We start from the raw sequence: 23,820 nt of genomic DNA, 5'->3' as shown, positions 1-23,820 counted from the left end.
CCATGTTGTTAAAGTCAGGCAAACAAATACTTATATAAGCCTCATGAAACCCTAAAACCTGCTACTCAGTGTGCAAACAGTTGTAATATGTCTGTAAGTGATGTACTGTATAAATAACAGTATCCTGGCCTGGTGTGTCTTTCAGTGCTTTGCAGTGCGATCTCTGGGATGGGTGGAAATGGCCGAAGAGGACTTGGCACCTGGAAAGAGCAGCGTTGCCGTTAACAACTGCATCAGACAGCTGTCCTACAGCAAGAATGACATCCGAGACACTGTCGGTATCTGGGGAGAGGTGAGGAAAATAGTTGTTGTTGTTGTTGTTATCTTTGCAGTTTTATAAATAGTTACTTTTTGAGAGGGATAGTACTTGTAGAAAACCAGTTAGATCAATTAAATGTAAAGGCGCAGCAGAGTTGAGAGCTAAAGAAGTTAGCCAGGGCAACAGTCTCCTCAAATCTATCTCAAAAGATGGAGGAAGGAGCGGAGAATGAAGAGAGGAAAGTGGAGCGATGTTAGGAAGTCTTCCTCTCTCTCTGCTGTGGCTGGGTTTAATCTGAAGCGACAGAACAGAGAGCGGGAGGGAGCTTCTTCCTCCTTCAATAACCCTTCATCTCCCCCCCTCTTTTTTTAAGGTTTCATTATTTAGGCAGAGACACACACCTCACATGCACACACAGGCAAATATACTTTTTAAGATAAGTCAAAGAAAGCACCTGAACTTTTGAATGACCATGTATTGAGCTGCAGGAAAAAAAGGTGTGTGTGTGTGTGTGTGTGTGTGTGTGTGTGTGTGTGTGTGTGTGTGTGTGTGTGTGTGTGTGTGTGTGTGTGTGTGTGTGTGTGTGTGTGTGTGTGTGTGTGTGTGTGTGTGTGTGTGTGTGTGTGTGTGTGTGTGTGTGTGTGTGTGTGTGTGTGTGTGTGTGTGTGTGTGTGTGTGTGTGTGTGTGTGTGTGTGTGTGTGTGTGTGTGTGTGGTGTGTGTGTGTGTGTGTGTGTGTGTGTGTGTGTGTGTGTGTGTGTGTGTGTGTGTGTGTGTGTGTGTGTGTGTGTGTGTGTGTGTGTGTGTGTAGGGGAAGGACATGTACCTGCTGCTGGAGAACAATATGTTGAACCTGGTCGACCCCATGGACCGCGGTGTGCTTCACTCTCAGCCAATCGCGAGTATCCGTGTCTGGGGCGTTGGCCGAGACAATGGCAGGTTAGTTTGCAACACTTTTTTCTACTTTTAAATATTGAGTTATCCTCTTTTACTGTTTCTATATTAATCATGAGTGTGTTAGATTGTGGTTTTCTCAGACTGCACACAGTGGCTCTAAATGAGCTTTAACATGACTTAGCTGTCAATCATTTCAGTGTTATTAACCAAACATGACACCGTGAGGCTTTTGTGGCTCATGTTTACATTTTCAATAACTTGAATTGATAGATTAGTCACTTATTTAAATGAAGCCGATGTTCAGTAAAAGGTCAGGGTTACAATTGAGGGCAGCAGGCGAGTGCTGTGGTGACAGGCAGGGGTTAATGATTGATAATGAAGGAAAGCTAATGAAATATTAATTCATCTGTACAAAGGAGAGCATGAGAGGGAGAATGGCCTTTATCCTGCCTCGCCACAAATCCCCGGCTCGCTGTCGGTACCTTGGCTTTCACCCATAGAGCTTTCACCTCAGCGTAGCTCAAAGTGTGGTGCTGCTGCTCGGCCACCAGCAAAGGGCGCTCTGCACTGCTGCTGAACGCCTGAGAAAAGGCTGAAAGCGAGGAAAGGCTGAAAGCTCTTGGCATATGCAAAACTGCAGAATTCTGTTGCCTCAGGGATCTCGGTCTTTCTCTCACACACACACACACACACACACACACACACACACACACACACACACACACACACACACACACACACACACACACACACACACACACACACACACACACACAGCAGTGTATGTTACAGTATCTTTATAGAATCACCCAGTCAGATCAAAGGACCCCCCCCCCCCCCCGAGTTGTTTTCCACCATCTACATATAGCAGGAGAGTTGCAACAGTGGGAATATGTGAGCTGCAGCAGAGGGAGGAGGAGAGATGGGAGGGAGGGCAGTCGAGGGGGTTTTGGCAGTGAAGAGGGAGAGGGGGATGAGGCTGCCAGAGGGGGAGGTATGGTTAGTGCTCACTGGGTGTGGAGCGGACAGGTTGAGGAGTGTGTGCCTGCAGCATCACCAGGGATAGATGGTGTGCGGGTCTGAAGACGCTCCTAAAGGTACGATTACCTGACAACATAGAAAAAGAAACGGCTGTGAGTATATTTACATATCTTTATCTTACTTTGGAACCATCACTTCTGCTGTTTTGTTTTATTCATAGTAGAACAAGAGAAAGATTACAATGAGGCCTCAGTCTGTAGGGGAGGTTGATGTTTAGTTTCTTATCCAGGGTGAGGGGTGCATGTCACAATTTGACTTCACAGGTGGAATGCAAAATTCATATTGTGGTCTATGTGTGGTGGTTTCCCCGGGGGTTAAATGTGAATGGATTACATGAATAAAAGACTCGTATTCACCTGAATCAATTTAATTTTTATTTTTTTATATATATATAATTTTATTTTAATTTCTACTGAGCGATTTAGGGTTCGAATACACTCTAAAACATCATTTCCATTTGTTTAAAATATTTGTTACCAAAATTCCTCCACAGTTTAACATTCAGATACTCAGGATGTGTATGTAGGAGTGCAACACATAATAATAGCCATTTGCACTAATTTGTCGCATATCTGTGGCAATCGTTTTGGGGCTGTTTGGTTGAAATATATGAGCAACTAAGGAATTTGGAGCCTGGTTGGAGTAAGGAGTTTCCCTCCATCGCTCTCCCCCTCTCACTCTCTGTCACACACACTTCTACCCTTGGGACCCTTGGATTGGTTGTGTCAGGACAGAGCGGTACCCCGGTGCCTCCCCCTCTCCCCATGTGCCATGAAACTCATTATCGCCATAGAGATTACAGATTCCCACAGCAACCTTGACATTTTCAGGGGCGTCTGCATGATGATAAGATTATATTTGAAATGAAACCTCACCCCTTTCTCCCTCTCTCTTTCTCCCACTCTGTCTTTTATCTTCATCTGGGAATTTTATCCTTCCCACATATTTCCGCTTTTACATTTATCGTGTACAATGTTGCAGTTCAATACCAATTTCCTGTCCCAGTATTTCACTTTTCTCCTCTTATATGACTTCCTCTAACTCACTTCTCTCTCAGTAACTTCTGTTATGTGGCTTTGAGAAACTGCCAGTCTATTTCCTTTTATTTCTTTAAGGAAACACAAACCTTTGGCAGCCAATTAAAGCTAACTGCGCCCATCCACAACATCTCTCTGTCCTGCTGTTCTTCCATCATCTCTAATACCTTATTCAAATGCTGTCAGTAGCTTGAGAGATATTGTAAATATAATAAGTATGCATAACAAACTGCGTTGCTGCCTCCCTTCAACCCACTTGCATTATATATTTTCTGCACTGCTTTGAATAAGTAATAAAAGGCACAGACAGAATATGTAAGTCATTGTGTTGGTGTGTGTTGGAGGGGCTAAAAGTGTCTTATCCCTACTAACTTGCTTCCTTTCCTCCCTTGCTTCCTTGGACACAGAGAGAGGTAAACACATTCCTTTCTTTCAGTATCTCTCCATCATGTCCGTCATTCCTTATTGTTTAATTTCCTCTGCGTCTCAGTTTTCTCCACTTCAAAGTGGATCATGATGTACTGAAGCTTTGTCTACGCACATTCACAGATGTAGGGAGAGTACGATGACCTCCTCTGTCCTTGTCTGTCTATAGGCATTTTTTGAAATATACACACACACACACGTAATCACAAAAACACACAAACACACAAATGGGAATCTTTTCAGGAGACTTTCCCCTGAGGAGCTGGACTCAGAAATCTTGTTAACCCCCAGGCCTGTGTTTCCTATTGCGTGGCATATTGAAGCACACAGCTTGAAGGAAGTAATTTCGATTTGTGTGCATTTCCTGCTGACATAAATCAACGTTTGTGTGTATGTGTGTACGAGCGTGTGTTTGAGTGTGCGTGCTTTACAGGTTTAATGTGTTGCAGCTTCATTCCACTTTCCCTCCGGCTCCCTTTCCTCTTTGTTTTCATTCCCTCTCTTCAGCGGGCTTAAATAGTTTTCGGCTCCACTGGGCCCAGGGGAAAGTTCTTCCCTGCTGTCACTCAGTCAACTCTCTCTTGTATCCCGCTGCTTTATTGATCTCTAGGGTCCATCGACCTGCATGCATGTGTGTGTGTGTGTGTGTGTCCTGTATTCATCAGACTGATAAAGGTCAGTTCATCGTTCATCTGTCTCCAAATGCTGTCAGTCTTGAAACTGAACACACAAACCCAATGACACGCATACAATTCTCTTGTCTCTGAGTAGAACTGAAACTAGTCCAACCATCTCTTGTGTCATCTTCATCACCCTGGTGTTTTTTCCTCTCCCTGTTCCTTTTTGACACTCTGTTTTTCTCTTTCCCAGGGACTTTGCATATGTGGCGCGGGATAAAAACACCAGGATCCTGAAATGTCATGTGTTCCGCTGTGACACGCCAGCCAAAGCCATCGCCACCAGCCTGCATGAGATCTGCTCCCGGGTGAGTGCTTCAGACCAGGTTTGGATTTGGCAAATAGATTCAAATTAAAATGCATTTTCTACTGACCAGGAATGTCGACGATCAAACTAAAACCCAACAAACGGAATTGACAGCCATTATATTTCATAACATTTACTCAATCACAAGTAGATGTTGTACCTGAGACAGAAAATATTCAAATTGTCCAGCCTCAAGATGATTTGTTTTATCATGTGTTCTTTTTTTAATGTTTTTTATGTACTATTCCACAACCGAAGCAAACATTATAATATTTGCAGAGAGTATCTGCAGTCCTCAAAAGTCTAAAAACTCTACATTTCACTCAAAGTTTATTTCGCCTAAATCACAGTTATCAGAGAGCTCTCTTTCTGTATTCTGTATTTCTGTATTCTGCAAATGTATTCGTGGATGAATACAGGAGAATGCAGACGGGTCTCAAAGAACCGTATTCAAACCATGTTTCTTATTGTGTCTGCTTCATTCACCGAACTCGCTCGGAATTAATGGACTTTCCTTTTGTTCCCAGTAAAACACATTTATAGCTTTGGAAGTCCAATTCCGTGTCGGAGAAGATCTTTAAATCCCCTCTTTATTTATGTAGACTCATAATTTGGTGTCGAAATCAATTCCGTGTAGCATTAAAAAGGGTTTTTAATAACTTCAGCTTCCCACAGACACTTTGTGATGACCATTGACTTGAACAGTGTGTCCCTGAAGTGTCTTTAGTTAGAGGAAAAAGGTGGAGTTAGATGCATTTGTCGTCCTTCTTATCGTTCATGCTAACGCCGAATTTCTCACATTTTACTTTCAACACAGTATGTGGTAGAACGTGTGGAAACTTCACACTAAAAGGATGAACAAAGAAAGTGGCGAATTGTTCACAGCAGGGTTTGTTGAGCTGTTGATTCGCTGTGATAAACTCTCTGATTAACGACATGTTTTATTTGTGTGTGTGTGTGTGTGTGTGTGTGTGTGTGTGTGTGTGTGTGTGTGTGTGTGTGTGTGTGTGTGTGTGTGTGTGTGTGTGTGTGTGTGTGTGTGTGTGTGTGTGTGTGTGTGTGTGTGTGTGTGTGTGTGTGTGTGTGTGTGTGTGTGTGTGTGTGTGTGTGTGTGTGTGTGTGTGTGTGTGTGTGTGTGTGTGTGTGTGTGTGTGTGTGTGTGTGTGTGTGTGTGTGTGTGTGTGTGTGTTGAAATAAATAGACAACACGACTCTATCGGGGGGAAATTACTTGAGGTTTTCTTGAGCCATTTCGACTTTTTCATCTTTTTTTTCCCTCCCTCATCCTATTTTACTATCACACATTTTTATTTTTGTCTCCTCCCCTGTGTCTCTGCCAAGGAATACCAAGCCGCTGGTTTTTTTCCACGCCATTTCCTGATATTTCTGCTTATTGCCCTTCTCTCTCCGTCTCTCTCCCTCCCTCTCCCTCTCTCTCCCTCCTCCAGATAATGACAGAGCGAAAGAATGCCAAAGCGATGGCAGGCTCTCTCCATGACAGGATGCAGGCAGGACTAGATCTCCCTCTACAAGGTAGGTGTCAAACTGTACCTCTGTCAGCCTGTGTGTGTGTGTGAGATGTGACACGTGACGTACATCAATAGACGCAGAGAAGACATCACCTCTTTGGCACACTCTATGCATTTAAACTGGTCATTAGTCTGAGCTGAAAGGGTTGTCATCCCAATGTCCTCTGTTAATGCTTCAAAGTCAAGACAGGTTCCAAACATCTGCATTTAGAGGTTTGATTCATAAATAATTCATTTTAGAGATACTTCAGTGTAACAAAAGAGCCACAACCATCACTGAGTTTGGGCCTTACAGGCACCCTGTGGAGTTTTCTTGTGAACAGAGAAAGGTTAACGTCTGCTGTTACCGACCAGAACACACTGTGTTTTTGAAGCCTGATCATTCTGTTGAGTGCACATCCTTCCCCTGTCTTTTTATTGAATCCTCTGATTCTAATCATCCATATTCAGTCGCTTCTTCTTTCTTGGCTTCGGCTCTTTGCATCTTATATGTGACCTGCTCTATCGAAATCAGTCGCATTGACCCGAAGACACATTTTGAGTTGTATATACTGTTGGAAAGAGGACATTCCCAGCTTTCTAATGATATCAGGATTGTTGTTGTACTCCAAATATTAAGCGAAATATGTCACATTATATAATGACTGTCATCGAGTCCTCATTTTGAGAAAAAAGCCTTTAAAGTTTCCTCTTCTCTGGAATCCATCGATCTGATTGATTATTAGTGGAGCAAATTATCAAAATACTACGGAGGGAAGATATTTTCATTTGGAGGGGAAGCTCGCGAGTGTGTTTTTGCGTTTGTGTGTATTGTGTTTGTTTCCAGGGGAAAACACTCATGAGAAACACAGGCTGTTGTTGTGCCTGCTGTGACGTTAAGTTACTCCGTTCTCCGCTTGTAATTATGCCGTTACAAGCTTCAACGTTGTATTTATCATCTGAATTTGCCGAAACAAGTTTAATATTCTGAAAGCCAAGACTCTGTTTAATTGAAATCAGATGAAAACAAACTGTAAAGGATCCTGCCGTGTTATCTATGATTACTATACTCTTACATTCATAATGTCAGCCGGAGGGAGGGGGGGGCGGCGCTGCTGGAAGAGCAGATTGCCAGTGAGAGGTGTCATCTTCCCTTTACAAGCTTCAAAAATGTATTTATCGTGTGATTTTGGAAATAAAAGTTTCATATTCTGAAAGCCAAGACTTTGTTTGTTTAAAATCAAACAAAACACCCGAACCCTGAAAAAATAGTTTTTTACGTAAATCCACGTTTATTCTGAAATGAGCCGTTGCGACTTCCGACTGATTTCGATAGAGCGGGTCACATATTAGTGCCAGCTGGCAATCAGTAGAATAAAGTGAAATGAAGCAGGCACCCTCTCTTAACCTGTTGAACCCCATCGACCCGCCCCTGGGGGGGAAAACGCATCATCTGCAGGAAACAGCGTCTGAGGGTTTCTTAATATTTAATAAACTATGAATGTTTTATATCCATGTAACGGGAAGAAACTCAGCTAACTGATCTTTTTTTTTTTTTTTAAACCCACAAAGCCAGCGCTGAGCCTATGAATTAGCCATGAGCGAAAAATGCTAATAGCGTTTTGCGCATAAACTCACTCATAACACCCTTAAACGCAAAATGGCTCACCTTTGTCATTGTCAAGTTTGTATTTTGTTGGTCGAACGCACTTATTGTAAGTCGCTTTGGATAAAAGCGTTAGCTAAATGCAATGTAATGTAATGTCTGGTCAAAAGTGGTCTTCAATGGCATTAAAACGATAACAACGCTGCTGAAGTTAATCCATAGGTTAATCCAATGTGTCTGTGTCCCTTTGAAATGATTTCTGATAATCCATAAGCAATAAACCTGCTTTTCCGTTTCTAGATGTCAGAGCGAGAGATAGGTTCGCTCTGATGCAAACCTGCATGCGCAAAGCCCCCACCTTCTTTTGTTAACATGTGTCTGTATGTGGAAATTCCCATTTGATTCTATTGGTTCTAACGGTCAAAAAGAGATGTCAATCACCAAAATCGACCAATGGGTTCCAGAGAAACGGAAAAAACGCCCATTTCCACGCAGATCACCCCAGAGGTGGAGTTTATTTTGCTAAACCTCTCTAAAAAGATCAAATTTCACTTGTTTTGCATCAATCTTAATACAGGGTACTTATTATATGTTGTACTTTGGATTTCTAAAGCTTTTAGTCTACTAACCCATCATCCAAGGTTAGTTTTCACTATAAGTAAAATATTATGTTTGGACAGACACTATAATTTACAGTTTTTTACTATGTTCAATCTGAATTTTCTTTAAAATAAAAAACATCTATATTGATTCTGACTTTTCTACATCCAACTCACAGGTTTATCATTGCTTTGAGAAAAAAGATTATTAATGTAACCCTTTTAGAAGGGAAGATATTTGTTCTGGGAATGTCATTTTCGAGCCTGAGACCTGAAAAACAGGCTTGGGGTCTAACAGGTTAAAATCATTTCTTGTTAGCTCTACTTATGGTCAAACCATCCACAGGGAAACTTCTGAGAGTTTCCGCAGGTTACCGATGTTGTGCTTGATGGTCCAGTGCCCCAGCATAATGTGCAAGGATTCAGTATGTCACATTTTGAAGAGTCGAGCAGATGGGACAAGTAGCAAGCCAACAGATGCTGGGGGCAGAAAGTAAAACTTTGGTGGCAGGAAATAATGCTGGAGAGCAATGTTGAAGAGATGGGTATGCTTAAACATATACTGTGTATATATATCACATAATATACAGTAGAAAGTAGACTTGTTTTTTGGTATCTGGGCCCTTTTTCTATTTCATTTCCCCTGCAGATAGAAACCCCTCAGTGTAGACAGGTTCTCAGCTGCGGGGACCCTACATGAAACTGCCATTGCGTCATCTTATGCGTGACGCTCACTAAATCCTTTGCTACCAAACAGATGAATATCTACACTTCATATTTGTACTGCGTGGTCTTGTAGGCTGCCTTCAAAAAACATTTAGTAAAAAAATAGCTGTCACTATTGTCAGGTTAAATATCATGCTGGTTGAGCTGCTGACAATTCTCTCTGACCAATCAGTGGTCAGTATTTTAACTCCACTACTGTTATCGAATCAGTCGCTTGTGGTACCAAACAAATTAACAAGGTACTATCCACAACTGTAAATGTATATAAAAAAGAGCCAGTTAAGTAGAGCGCTGCGCAATAATGCAGTGCAAATGCGACATTAGACTGGTTTTCTAATTTGGTAATAAACATTAGGACAACAAGCTTCTTGCTGTCATCACTCAGTTTTCGCTCCCGTTGGCTCTCTGTCACTCTGTCAGAGAGAAAAGGGATTGTCTGTGCTGCACTTTATCATTTATATTTACTGGTGCTTGGCGAAGATGCAGCATCAGTCCAGCAGACCGAACAACGGTCCAGCCCGCTGCCGACAGCTCCTCAAATCAAACGCTGCAGTGCCGGCCTTAAAATCCCTTCAAAAACTGCAACTAATTCAGAACGCTGCTGCCAGAGTCCTGACCAAAACAAGAAGAGTAGAACACATCACCCCAGTTCTTAGATCTCTGGACTGGCGTTTTTTTACAATTGTATTGCTAACTTATAAAGCAATAAATGGTTTGGGAACCCAATATATGTCGGACATGCTGCCCTGTTACGAGCCACACAGAGCTCTGAGATCATCGGGGGCGGGCTTACTCATTGTTCCCCAGCTCAGAACCAATCACGCCGAAGCTGCTTTTAGTTTGGACAAATGGAACAAACTTCCAGAAACCCTGAGGTCTTCACCAACGCTGAGTTCTTTTAAGTCCAGGCTAAACACCTTATTTTTTTCAGCTGCTTACCCAGAAGTGTCTTACCTTGTTTTAGCAACTACTGTATTTACAATGTTGTTTTGAAACTATTCTGTATCTCTTTTATGCATGTTTTTTATGAATCTGTTATTCCATTGTGTTTATTTATTGTGTTCCTTTCTTCTGTCTTATTATGTGTTGATGTAAAGCACTTTGAAATGTGCTATATAAATAAACGTACCTTACGTTTAACATGCCATGAGGATGGTAGTATCCAGGTATTTTCTCTGAAGGCCACATGTAGGAACCTTCTGTACATGTGCATTGTTGCTTACGTGAAGTTAAATATTTGTTCTTGGAAACACTTATGTGTGTGTGGCTTCTCCCCAGCAGAGTTCCCCACCCCAAAAACGGAGCTGGTTCAGAGGTTCCAGGTGCTCTACCTGGGGATGGTGCCTGTGGCCCGGCCAATAGGTGAGTCTGATCCGCAGTACTCCTGCAGACTGGAAGGAGAGGCTAAGCACATGGTTGGTGGTAACGTTTATGTTAATGGTCCAGCTTAAGGAAGGGTTTTAATGGTTGTTGTTTGTTTGTTTCTAACATGCTCTGCTGCAGGCATGGACATACTGAACGGAGCTATAGACAGCCTGATGGGATCTTCAAACCGAGAGGACTGGACCCCGGTGGACCTCAATGTAGCAGATGCTACTGTCACCATCAGCAAAGAGAAGGTGAGACACATCTGCTGTAGCCAAACTGCTTTAAATACAATATGCCAAATAGATTTGACAAAAGAAGGGCCTCAAATACAGACTGTGATTTAATTACTTTTATGTTTCAATCCAAAAAGCAATTTGTTGGATTATAGCAGTATGTTGAAAGCATCAGACAGGCAGAACTGAGTACATTATAGATATGTTTGTAATGTCTATGATATCCATTAATCCAACACTTGTTTTCGATCAGGACGAAGGAGAAGTGCTGGTGGAGTGTCGTGTTCGTTTCCTCTCTTTCATGGGCGTTGGGCGAAACGTGCACACGTTTGCCTTCATCATGGACGCTGGCAGCCATCGTTTCGACTGTCACGTCTTCTGGTGTGAACCCAACGCTGGACACGTGTCAGAGGCCGTACAGGCCGCTTGTATGGTGAGTCACTGAGCGAGAAAACACAGAGCTGACAAAACGTCTTTTATACATTAAGCTAACTCTCGCTTTAGTTAAGGAGTAAATGTGTTTTTAATTGTGCAAAGTTAGATTGTAGGAAATGTAGATTGTGCGTATTTCTTAACATTACTATGAATGTCTGTCACTTTGGCCTTACCTTATACTACATGTATAACATCGTATTAACAACAGCTCACCTTATAAGAAGCTTTTCACTCCTAATTGATCAAATGCAAAATGCTTTATGTTGCGAATGCTATATAAACTAAGATCAACAGTTACAATAAGTACAGAGAGTCAAAGACATTTAAAGAGTGAATGTCTTTGCCCGTAGCTCAGTTTAAGCTGTGTTTCTACAGATGTCTTTTTTACTGTCCAACCTATATGGTCCATTCAGGTTGTAATGGGGCCCTGTGTTATAAAAATGCATTTAAATCAAAAGAAGCCATCTTAAGGTAAATAAGTGTGTGTTCAGCATCAGTTGGAAGGAGAATGCCCTTGCAAGTACAGGTTTTCAGTTTTTACAAGTTGTTTTAAAATATATTACACATTGTTTCCTGCTTTACAAGAAAACATTTAAAAAATGAATTAGTTCATTGAATACATTACCAGTGTAATATACTCATAATACCTCTCAAAATGTTTTTATTTGATCATTATAATGTCAGTGATTGCAATCCAGAATGCCCTGGGTGGTGTTTCTGCTCAAGTGCAGCCCATTAGTGGAGATAACTCCTCTCCCTGCCTCTCTGCTGCGGCTGAGTCACAAGATTAGTGGACTGCTGGCCGGGCTATTGATCACACATCAACTCTGGAAATACGGACACACACACACACACCACACTCTCACACACACACACTCACACGCACACACTAAAACTGATTCACGTTGACAAGACTCATCAGTCATTACTATTGATCACAGCTAGCGGCCGGCGGTCCCTGCTCTCTCACCTTCACAGCCGTATACTCAGCAGCTGTAACTCTCTCTTATTTACAACGTCTCTCTCTCTCTCTCCTCTCTCTCTCTCCCTCAGCTGCGGTATCAGAAGTGTTTGGTGGCTCGCCCCCCCTCCCAGAGGGCATGCAGCTCGCCGCCCCCCGGAGACTCTGTGTCCCGCCGGGTCTCGACCAGCGTGAAGAGAGGCATGCTGTCTCTCATCGACACCCTCAAACAAAAGAGACCCGTCACAGAGTTGCCGCAGTAACAAACTGTTAAGCGCTACCGACTCCCTACCACAACCCCAAGTCACCATGGTAACTAGTCGCATTGCTGCCAAATACCTGTCGCCACCACAGACCCCTGTAACCATGGAAACCCAGTAAACCCAAGGGTTTGGGGAAGCCCTGTCACAATTCCTTCACTTCTTCAGACTGAAAAAGGAATTTCACCTCAAGAGTTTTTCAAGCTCTTGAGAGGAAATTCAAATCTGTTTGCTCGTAAAAAAGGAGATGAACAAAGACTTATGGAGAAGAAATAAACCACAGAGAAACACCCGAGTGGAGATCTTTGGTGGTGATTGTGTACATAGGAGTAACTCTCATCCCCCCCCACAGAGGAGCGAGGAGAAGTAGGAAGAGCTCCTTCCAGCACGTGTGATGCTGCAAACTGCTGACCTCTCCATGATCTAACTGTATCCGTGTCTGTGCAGCCAGCATGACCCCCCTCCCATCATGCACCTGGTTGTCCTGTTAGTCTGTAGTGGCGTGTCCCCCTCTGTCCCTCTTCGTCGTTGTCCTCAGTAGACTGAAATGGAAAGAGAATCCGGGAAGCCATCGCGTCTGTAGTCAAATGAAAGAAGCAAGTACAGACTAAAGAGAAATGTCAGTCTACACACTCATACCTGTTCAACTAACCTGCATGAACTTTTAATAGAAACAATATCAATACACTGCTGCTGCTTACAGAAGGGGTGATCGAATCCGAAGCCACTTCCTGTCTTCTTCCTTTGTTCCTCATAGACGAGATGTGCAAGAATCGGCCTGGAGGGTCTAAAACGAGCGGTGGCCTTTCACCCGAAACATCCTTTGCATACTTCCTGTTTACCTGTTTTTATTATTTCGTTATCCCTTGGAAAGCAACAGACGACAGCCATAATGAAGGAAGAGACAGGGACGGGCAAAGTGTTGCTCTCTGCTGCTCCAAACACAGGAAGTATCGGCATGCTGCTGCTGCTGCTCATAGGAACACATGCTGGAGGAAATTTGACAGAATATTTCTCTAAATCCCACCTCAGTTCCATTCCTCAGAGACTTCATGTCCACTAATAAAAAAGGGGGTTGGCAACACAAGAAAGGCTTAATCCTAAAAAGACGAGGACTGGAGGAATGAGTTTTGTACCTGGGTCTGGTGCCAGCTGAGAGGCGGGTTTCATCTCCAGCTGTTTTTGGAGAGGAAAGTCAACCGAGAGACATGTGGACTCGGACTAACAGGATCTCCTGGGCTGCCATCTGTCTGTCTCCAGGGTTACGCTCACTTGAATGCGCCTGCTCTGTTTTCTCAAGATCACTTGCTTTTGGTTTGTATTCTGACATTTTTCCCACACAAATCTCAATTCAACACTGCTAGCTCCTTATTAGCACGTATCTGATTAGCTTGGATGTAAGGTAATAAGTGTGGACGTTTATTGCAAGTAAAAAACACATTAAGCTGTAGATTAGAGTATTTAAGCAGTGAGTGCCATCCTTATTCCAATTGATTCCTATGATGAGGGAAAATGTACAAAAACACCACTCGTTAAAAATCTGTCAGAGAAACAACACCTATACACAGTGGTTGTCATTTTTTTGAGGTAGGACGAAGTTTCCCAGTGCCCCACTGATGGTTTTTGTAAGAGAAAGAAACTGTGGACACATCTTATTACTGAACTTCTATAATTGACCATCTGCCAAACCCCTCCTTTTTTTGTAAACAGCATCATGTGAGGAAGTGAATCTTGACAGGTGGCAACAGTATCTAAAGGGGACATCTGTAAAGTGTCTTGTCGTCTCCTTTTCTTGCCCCAGGTTTTAAAACTCCACGGTTAACCTACATGTGTTGAAGGAAGCAGGAGTGTACTTGAGAATGTGATGAGAAAACACAGCCACTTCAACTTTATTTTGTCACAAGGATGTTGAAATGTGAATGAGATGACAAAATGAGCGTGTACATAATATCAGTTTAATGTAACATTCGGCATTAATCATTGTGATAAGCTATCTTTTTTTTCTTTTAAATATCTGTAGTTTTCTATTTTCTTTTAATGAAATGCCTTTTTTTGAGAGCTCACCAAATGGCCAAAGTGTAAAATACTGATATACATTGTTGTAGATAAGAAAATTACGAGAGCTAATAATGAAACGAGGAGAGGCGATTGGACATTTTCACAGTTGTCAATTACGTTGATACTGAATTTAGCAATTATCTATGCATTCTTTTGATCTTCTCGAGAAATGGAAAGTTGTGAAAAGCCTTGCATGCCCTTGGACGGTTGAAAGAACGACTGTATGTACTGAACAGAAATATTTTTTATTTTATTTATTCTATTTTATAAAGGTATATACTGATTTTATTAGTTGGGGCGAGTAAAGTCTCTTGACTCGGTGTCATTGTCTCAGTCCCTGGTTAAATCACAATGCAACAAGCAAGCTTCGCAGAAAAATAAATACATCTTCACCTTGTACAGCGCACTGAGAGCTGGGAGTGATGATGGTGATGGTAGCAACGGTAGTAACGTGTGCACTCCCAGTGTCTCTGTCAGGCTCACACACATGAACAACACACACACACACACACACACACACACACACACACACACACACACACACCACACACACACACACACACACACACACACACACACACACACCACACACACACCTTTCCCTCAGATGGATGTGTTGCTTCCTTTGCTGCTCACTGATTTGTACACTTTATCGATGTAATCAATTGTGAGAATAAACAGCATTATAAAACAGAACTAGTGGCTTCCTTTTTGATTATTATTTGGACAAATCTATTTTCTTCTCGTACTTCCCACCCCATACATTTTATAAATTCACTAGATGTTAGAATATATAAATGGGGTTAAATTAACATTGATACTAGGGCTGCTCAATTTAATTTTAATCGCAATTACGATTATGACGTGCAACGATTACGAAAACAACGTAATAGAAATAAAACGATTATTTTTTAATTTTTTTTAATTTGTTTTTCAGTTGAATTATACTTAAATTTCAGGGTAATCAACTGTTAAAAACATACTGTTCAAATTTTTTTTCTCCAATAAATGGATGTTTTCAAAGTAAATAGATAATCGTTTTTAATAATCGTGATATCAATTATTGACCCAAATAATCGAGATTATGATTTTTGCCATAATCGAGCAGCCCTAATTGATACACATAAGCTGAACATTGGTATTTTAATGACGTCATTTGAACTACTATACCTTTATAATTATACAATTCAATGTTTTTTTGTTATATCTTGAATGATCACTTCAGCAGCAGTATGTACATTTTTGTAGTTTTAAGAAATACCAATAGAGATGTCAATATGAGTAAAACTTCTTTAAAACATATTTTTCATACATTTTTATTTTTCATAGTTAACTAACAATACAATAATATTTGTCTTGGTTTTAAATCATTTCAAATAATTAACTTGGGAGTCCATTATGATTGACTGTAGTGTCAGAACTTGCCATTATTGTTATTAACCACAACATCAGTGTTCATGATCTCTCTTCTATAATCCAGGCAGATAGATGGAGGAAGAGGATGCACATATTTGGGCGCGCTGAGAGTGGGTGGTCCTGGTGGGACGCTGACTGAGGGAACTACCACTTCTGCTGCTAACAGAGCTGCAGGAAGCAGAGCAAATGGGTGGCAGGACAACATCTGTATGCGTCAACACTTCCTCTGTCGCCTCCTCTTCCTTAGGTCTGATATTTCCGCTGACCTTAAACGGTCTTTCTGCTCTCACTGTATGCTTCAGTGTTTTCTCTGCTCCTTCAGGCTCAGGGTTGAGTCTCTGCACCTGCTTGGAGGCTGCAGGTGGAGCAGAAGGGGGGGGGCTGAAGACATTCTGCTGTGATTGGATCGTTGCATTGTTACTCAGCTTGTGTGCGAGGGCTGTGATTGGAGACAAGTGTCTGGAGGGTTTAGCAGAGGATATTAACGTCAGGGTGAGACGAGGTATTCTTCTCTGTTTAGTCTTCGTAGGGTGCCTCTTGTGATGTGATTGGCTGACTTTGACCTTATCTGATTTCTTCTTGTTGCTGTTAGGCTGGTGCTTTGGGGCCTTAGTCCTGTTGGTTTGTTTTGTTCGCCCTTTGACCTTACGCTTACTGCCTTTAAGCCCTTTCTTCCTCTTTCCTCCCTCGTCTTCTCCCTTTTCCTCCTCTACATCCTTACCTTTCTTCTCTTCATGTTGTGAAGGTGCGACAGGCTTTTCTCCCTCCCCCAGCTGACCCTCTCGGCCCGAGGGGGAGGAAGGTTTGCTGCTGGCTGACGCGGCTCGATTCTTCTTGCTTTTCCCCTTTTTATTAGTCTTTGATAGTTCAGGAATGATTCCACCCAGGAGGCCTTTAGCCGCTGCCCTTGCCAGCACATCGTGGACTGTTTCTACCTTAGTGGGATCCGCCTGAAAAAACAAGGGCAGCTTAAGATTTGATGTGAAGACACAACACATTAAAACAACAGGTCTCTAGGGTGGCACCAAGGAGACCACAAAACACGACGCTGAAATGACTAATGAGCCACGGCCGTAAAATGTTAACCGGAGGAGGAGGAGGAGGAGGAGGAGGAGGAGGAGGAGGAGGATTTATATCCTGAGAGAGCAGCCACTTATCTTTTCTCTGCCTGTGACTTTGAGCCAAATGCTAACCACATTGTCAGCAAGCTAACATGCTGATGTTCAGAGGGTATATTTCTTAACATTTGACTTAAGCATGCTAACATTTGCTAATAAGCACTAAGTATAAAAGTAAAGCTAAGGCTGATGGGAATGTAATTTACTTTGAACATATTTAGTCATAATGTATTGGAGAAATGAATCCTCTGATCTGACGATGGCGCTACAGAAACAGTCAGGGGATCCCCCACATCAGTAGTCCTTATTCTTATGGGGTCAAATAAATCCATTAAATAGATGTTAACACATTTAAGTCATTCCCATTGGATGGATCCACTGACATTTTCACATCTCTAGTCATGCGGCTAATGTGTTTGAACCTTTATACAGTCTATGGTTTGAACACATACTGTTTACTGTGGCTGATAATCATTGTTCTGTGGTCATGTTGTATAATCTTATGTTTCAATCTAGACCAGATTCTTTAAAAAAACAACAATGCCATTTTCCATTTGATTTTGGATTATATCAGAAATGCAGAAAATCTCGCAATGTTAACGAAAAGAGAAACTATGTGTATTCGCCCCCTGAGGAATGGGTTCTTGCTTGGTCCATGCCACAGCGGTCCACCAAATGTCATGAAAATCAAATCAACAGTTATTCTGTAATCCTGCTAACAGACACACAAACTGAAGCTGGACACAACTTGCTGGGCAGCTTTAACCAGCAGGTCCTTTAACAACAAAATGCACACATTTCGCTCAATGTTTCGATACTTTAAATGTGCACTGGTAAAATACTGTCTTCTGGGCTTGGTCCCGAAGACTCAAGTTCGAATCCGGCCCAGGTCCATGTGCCGCGTGTCAACCCCCTCTGTCTCCCCCTTTCATAGCTGTCACTCCAAACTCACAATTTTGCCCAACAAAAATCTTATAAAAAACAAAACACTGTCTTCATCTGTAACATTCAGAGTATAAATCTATAGGTTACCTACGTAACTCCAGTTCTCAGAGTAACATGAAGTGAGATGTCTCACTATGGGATGCGCCTCATCGCGGAGCAAACAGAAGCTTCAATCTCATTACGCCAATCCTGATTGGCTGGTGATCTTGACGTCAGCGTCAGGGAAATCACCCCCTATAAGTAGCTTGCGCCACGACGCATGCGTCATTCAAAATAAGCACCTCTTCTCGCTTCACCATAGCAAGGAGGGCCATCTGGTGAGACCTCTCACTTCATGTTACTCTGAATACTGGGGTTACGTAAGTAACCTATAGTTCTCATTCATAACACTCCGTTCGATGTCTCACTATGGGATATTGTAGCTCCCGTATTGCCAGATGAGCTTATCTCGAAAATCGCCAACCGATCAGAACTTTAACAGGTAGGGCTCCGACTCAACCAAGTGCCCAGCACTGCTTGAGTCACACTGGGAGTAGAACGTCCAGACTGTTAAAAGGCGGACAAAAGTGAGCGGCGAGGACCAGCTCGCCGCTTGCACCAATGTCTTGAATGGGAGACATCCTGGACAGTGCCCAGGATGCAGCCAGACCCTGAGTCAAGAGAAAACTCGCGAACCCGAGGGTGCCTGCGAGCTCTGACTTGTACGGGCCCCACAGCAATTGCTTCCACAAAACAGTGGGAGAGCCGTTGCTTAGTAATAGGCTTGCCCTTGTAAGGGATAGCCCAGGACACAGGGGGCTTGGTCATAAGCCGCGTTCACACCGCAGGACTTTCCCTGGTACTTTAGTTCTTTAGTTCCGTTAGTACCAATAATGTCGCGTTCACACCGCCGGGACTACTCAGTGCTGGGAACTCTTTTGGAACTCTTTTGGTACTTTTTAGTCCCTGCTAGAGAGGTGGTACGAACCTGGTGACAAAAGAGTGCCAATTTCTATTCTATTTCTATTGGCTGGGCGAATTGCAAACCACGCCCCGTTAGACTCTGAATTTGTTTTGTTAGGCAGCCATTTTTTTCCTCGCTACAAAACCACATCCACACCTGAGCGAGTGGTTTTTTTGTACTTTAAAGCAGTTATGACCACACGTACTACAACACCGGAGCGGTGGAATGATGAGGAAGTGTCGGCGCTTCTGGCAATTTACTCCAAGGACGGGATGCAGCAGCTTCTACAGAAAGCAGTTCCCAACTCCAAATGTTTTGAGCGATGTTCGCTACTTGAGCTGGGAATCGTGCACAGTGCACACGGATGCCGGGTAAAAATAAAGAAACTCAGGCAGGACTATAAAAAAATTAAAGACCACAATAATAAGAGTGGTAACGATTTTCTATTGTTATTATATATATATATATTGCCACTGTTTTTTAATACTGACACCTAACTTGCACTAAGGCGTGTCTGCTGCTATATATATTGCCACTGTTACATTGTTTTGAAACTACTTACACTTTATTTTACATTTCACACTGTTATTTAACTTCAATTTACATGCATACGACACACCTGGAACAGCATGATGCCGTTATTGTTATGTCTTGACTGTGCAATAAAACAAACAAACTGGCGAAGCTTTATTTATTGTGTCCCACCCCAAATTTGCAGAATAGAAGAATGTGAGAGCAGACAGGTGTCGGTGGTTGAATTTATCAGAAACACAAGTCTTACACACATAAACACAAGTAATTTATCATGTCATTTGTTTTAGATAAATAAGGGAAAAACACCAAACAAGGGTTGATGTCCTTTTCCAAAATCAGCCTGAGGGGGTAATATATAATAAATACATAAAGATAAAGTCCATTGTTATAATGGGGTATTTTATTTGTAAATTACCCTTATGAACTCCATCATGTCTGAGGTCGGAAAGTAAACAAACGCCTCATACAGCGGATGGGCTTTATACCCCCTCCCCCCCCCCCGTGTAGTTCTTCTTCTCTCGTTTTTTTGTTGTACTCGCCGTGAAGTGGTTTTGCGGCCTGCCAGTAAACCCAGAGAAGAAGAAGACGTCAGCGTAATCGTGCCTCAGGGAAAGTACTGCGGTGTGAATGCGATTGGCACTAGCCCCCTGGCGGATTTAGTGCCGTGGTACTTTAGTGGTACTTTAGTGCCGGCACTAAAGTACCGCAAGTCCTGCGGTGTGAAAGCGGCTATTATGACAAAGCACCCCCGATTATGGTACCGCTCACGGGCCAGGCCCATAGAGCCAAGCGCTCTGGGTGTGGGTGAAAGATCGCCCCCCCCCGCTTGGGACAGTATGTCCCTGCGTAGTGGGAGCTGCTGATATATCTCCGCTAGCCAGTACATAGCTGGCCAGTGTGGAGCTATCAGAATAAGTGTGTGGCGTTGCTCTCTCACTCTGGCCAGAGTTGGAGGTATCAGAGCCAGGGGTGGAAACGTGTACAGAAGGCCTCCACGCCTAACGGTGCATTTAGATCACGCATCGAAAAGAACAGCTGACACTGAGCGTTGTCTTTCGAAGCGAACAGATCCACCGCGGCTCTGCCGTAACGCACCCACAGCTGGCTCACAATCCTTGGATGTAGAGTCCAGTCTGCATAAAGTGGTATACCTCTGGACAGCAGATCTACCCCGAGGTACATCACTCCCGGTACGTGCGTCGCTCTCAGAGAGAGGAGACGTCTACTGCTCCATAGGATAAGTTTGCGCGCCAGTGTGTGTAACTGGAGAGAACGCAAACCGCCTTGGCGGTTAATATACGATATTGTGGTCGTATTGTCTGTCCTCACGAGGACGTGATGTCCCCTGAGGAAAGGCAGAAAGCGTCTTAGGGTGAGAAACACCGCTAAAAGCTCCAGGTAATTTATGTGCGCCCGCTGGAGGTCTCTGCTCCAGAGACCCCTCACCGGGCGACCTTCATAAATACCTCCCAAACCTGTCAGACATGCGTCCGTGGTGACCACCTTCCGTGAAAGGACAGCACCCATGGGCACACCTCGTACTAGAAAAGTCGGGTGCAGCCAGTGGCGCAGTGCCATTACGCATCTCACAGTAACCATCACTCTCGCGCGGGGTTTAGTTTTAGGGCGGCCACCCAGCGCTGCTCCGACTGTGCGAGAAGCAGCCAGTCGTCCAGGTAGGTCGCCAGGCGAATGCCCTGTTGTCTCAACGGGGCTATCGCGGCTTCCGTACATCGTACAAACACCCTTGGACTGAGAGACAGACCGAAGGGGAGTACTCTGTATTCATAACAGATCCCCTGAAATGCGAATCTCAGATATTTCCTGTGTGGGTAATATACTGGGATGTGAAAATACGCATCTTTCAGGTCGACTGATGTGAACCAGTCATCTTTTCGCATGAGCCGCAGCAGAGATGTGTGAGTGAGCATTCTGAACTTATATCTTTTTAGATATTTGTTCAGAGCCCTCAAATCAAGTATCGTTTGGGAACGAGGAAGTACTTGGAATAGAAGCCGCCCTGACTCTGCTCGGCGGGTACAATAGATATAGCCCTCTTTTCTAGGAGTGAGAGAATCTCTCTCTCCAGAATATGGGCTGACTCACCTCGGGCTTGTGAATGCAGAATGCCCGAGAAGCGAGGGGGGGTGACAGCGAATTGGAGTCTGTAACCCCGTGTTACTGTCTTGAAAACCCAAGCGGATGATGTGAGCATCTTCCACTGCATGCTCCTTAGAGCCAGTGAGGATGTCACATCTCCTCCTCTCCTCCTCTCTATTTGTTGTGTTATGGGGCCCTCTAGTGTCTGAACACAGTGGTGCCCCTTATCGACAATACACACCGACACTGCGCATGCACGTGGCGGTGGTGCCTTCACAGCCCCAGCCAGCACTGTGCATGCACTTGGCGGTGGTGCCTTCACAGACCCATCAGTAATCCGCCTTTTGAGAGATGCCGTAGCTGCTCTCAGAAGGGGAACAATTGACGGGCTGTTTATTGGCTTTATTGATTTTCTTTTCATTTTTTTGAGCTGCGCCCTCGGCCTGAAGCCTGGATGCGTCAGCGGCAAATGTTTTATGACAGAAGGATCAACCAATGTGTGAGATGTATTTGTGCAGACTTGAGGATGGTGTTTAGGCATCTCTCGAGGCGGCGGGAACACATTCACGGAGGGGAGAAGGAGGGGCTGTCACGCCGCTCACTTCTTCTTCGACTGCTGGCCGAAATCCTGGGTTGGCTGAGCCTGAGCTGCAGCCGGAACCGGAGAATTTCTAGGCCAGCTTGCCCTCGTCTCCAGCTTGGGCTGGGGACTCGGGGTGGGCTGCGGCCTCTGCGTCTTCGGTGTTTTAAACCGAGCAGAGTTCGAGGCAGCTTGGGCAGAGGACTGCTGCTGCGAGAGCAGAGGCTGGACCCTTCGAGGGAGGCAGAGGTGGAGTGCCTCGTCCTCCCTCTTCTTCGTCTCACACCTCCTTTGCATGGAGGCGAGAGCGGAGCTGAAAATTCCCTCGGGAACGATGGGCATATCCAGCACATCCTCCTTTTCTCGGTCAGGGAGGTTGGTGAGATTGAGCCATCTCGCTCTTTCCTGCACCACCATGATCCCAATTACCTTGCCCGTGGCCTGGACGGCGCAGCGTTGGACACGGAGACAAATGTCCGTGACCGCTGCCATCTCGTCCAGAGTGGCTGCCCCCGGGTTACCCGACAGGTCCTCGCAGAGCTCCGCTTGGTAGGCAGTTAACAGCGAGGACACATTCAGGGCCCTGGCGGACAACGCTGCAGCTTTGTAGGACTTTTCAGTCATTGCTGACTGAAAACGGTCTGACTTTGCTGGCAGCGTGGGGTTCCTGCTTGGTGACGGGCCCACCTTTGGTAGAAGGTGAGCCGCTACCAGCGGTTCCATGAGCTTCTCCATTCCGTCACTGTCTAGGGAGGAGGCACCCTGGATTGGGACCTTGTTGCTGAAGGGCCGGTCTCTCCACGAGACCGACACCTCATCCAACATCTCCGGGAAGACTGGAAGGAGTTGTCTCTATTTCCCCGCTGCTTGTGGAAGATGTTTTCCCTCGTAGCGGGACCTGGAGGTCTCCTTGGCCATTTCGGGCCACAGGATGTTGAGTCTGGCCGCAGCGCATTTACACACGGCCTGCAGGTCCATGCTCAGACCGGGCGAAGCTGGTGTGCTATCGCCCAGGAGAACAGCACTTGCCGGTGACATGAAGGTGTCCTCTTCCTGTTCATCCGATTCGGACAGGAGGAACGCCAAGGCGTCCTCCTCTTCGTCCTCCTCGTAGTCAAGCACGAGGACATCCTCCGCGGGTGAGACCATGGTGAGGTCTAACCGGGAGCCCCAGCTTGGTGGAGCGCGGGAAACCGTTCCCGTGTGTCTGGCCGTCACCGGGTGCCGGCCTGCCAGGGCGCGGGATTCCGGTTCTATAGCCATAGCAGATAATGAGCCCCAGACCGACACAGAGAGGGGCTCACTCTCTGTGGCGGACGCCCCCATGTCTTGACTGCCGGCCGGCGGGTCCGTGGACATGGGGGGGTCCTGTTCCGACAGGCTAGCTTGTCGAGCTAACCGTCGGTGGAGGCTCTTAACGGTGAAGCGGACACAATGTCCGCATGAGCCGGGGTTGTCGATAGCGCCTCGGGCGTGTTCCAGCCCGAGGCAGGACGAACAGACCTTGTATGTGTCTGTGCCCGAGATCTTCAACCCGCAGCCGCAGAGTCGAGCCACCGAGTCCCTGACTCCTCTGGTGTGAGGGAGAGGGGCGTCCATCTTGGTCGCCTCGTGGCGTGGAGAGGGCCCGCTCTCGACAGGTGGGACGGGAGAAAAGAAAAAACCACCTTGTCCTTAATCCGGAGAAAAAGGACGGTGTGGGTCTTTTCTGGGTCTTTTATTCCCAGAGAATACTGACTGGTGTGGCAGTATGCTCCTTAAATCCTTTCTTCCTCCGTGGAGAAGAGA

The 23,820-nt window shown here is 44.6% G+C and overlaps 2 protein-coding genes across 3 annotated transcripts in view; one reads left to right on the top strand and one right to left on the bottom strand.

Annotated features, from left to right (window-relative positions):
• apbb2b (amyloid beta (A4) precursor protein-binding, family B, member 2b) overlaps positions 1-14,934 on the top strand; it is a 61,936-nt gene extending 47,002 nt beyond the window's left edge. The window contains exons 11-18 of one of the 2 annotated variants that reach the window (XM_034080458.2): positions 146-292; positions 1,070-1,197; positions 4,530-4,644; positions 6,091-6,175; positions 10,360-10,443; positions 10,585-10,700; positions 10,936-11,115; positions 12,171-14,934. In XM_034080458.2, coding sequence (XP_033936349.1) covers positions 146-292; positions 1,070-1,197; positions 4,530-4,644; positions 6,091-6,175; positions 10,360-10,443; positions 10,585-10,700; positions 10,936-11,115; positions 12,171-12,341 — 1,026 coding nt within the window. In that variant the 3' untranslated portion in view covers positions 12,342-14,934. The remainder of the gene's footprint in view (positions 1-145; positions 293-1,069; positions 1,198-4,529; positions 4,645-6,090; positions 6,176-10,359; positions 10,444-10,584; positions 10,701-10,935; positions 11,116-12,170) is intronic. The other variant, XM_034080466.2, reaches the window with a different exon arrangement.
• An 825-nt stretch (positions 14,935-15,759) lies between these two features.
• LOC117454424 (putative methyltransferase NSUN7) overlaps positions 15,760-23,820 on the bottom strand; it is a 30,280-nt gene continuing 22,219 nt past the window's right edge. Inside the window, exon 13 of the mRNA XM_034093655.1 lies at positions 15,760-16,762. Within this exon, the coding sequence (XP_033949546.1) occupies positions 15,866-16,762 (897 nt within the window). The 3' untranslated portion in view covers positions 15,760-15,865. The remainder of the gene's footprint in view (positions 16,763-23,820) is intronic.

Source organism: Pseudochaenichthys georgianus, chromosome 1 (assembly GCF_902827115.2).
Source record: "Pseudochaenichthys georgianus chromosome 1, fPseGeo1.2, whole genome shotgun sequence".
NCBI classification, from domain to species: domain Eukaryota; kingdom Metazoa; phylum Chordata; class Actinopteri; order Perciformes; family Channichthyidae; genus Pseudochaenichthys; species Pseudochaenichthys georgianus.
Note: the sequence above shows the minus strand (reverse complement) of the source record. Positions and strands in the feature narration are given on the sequence as shown.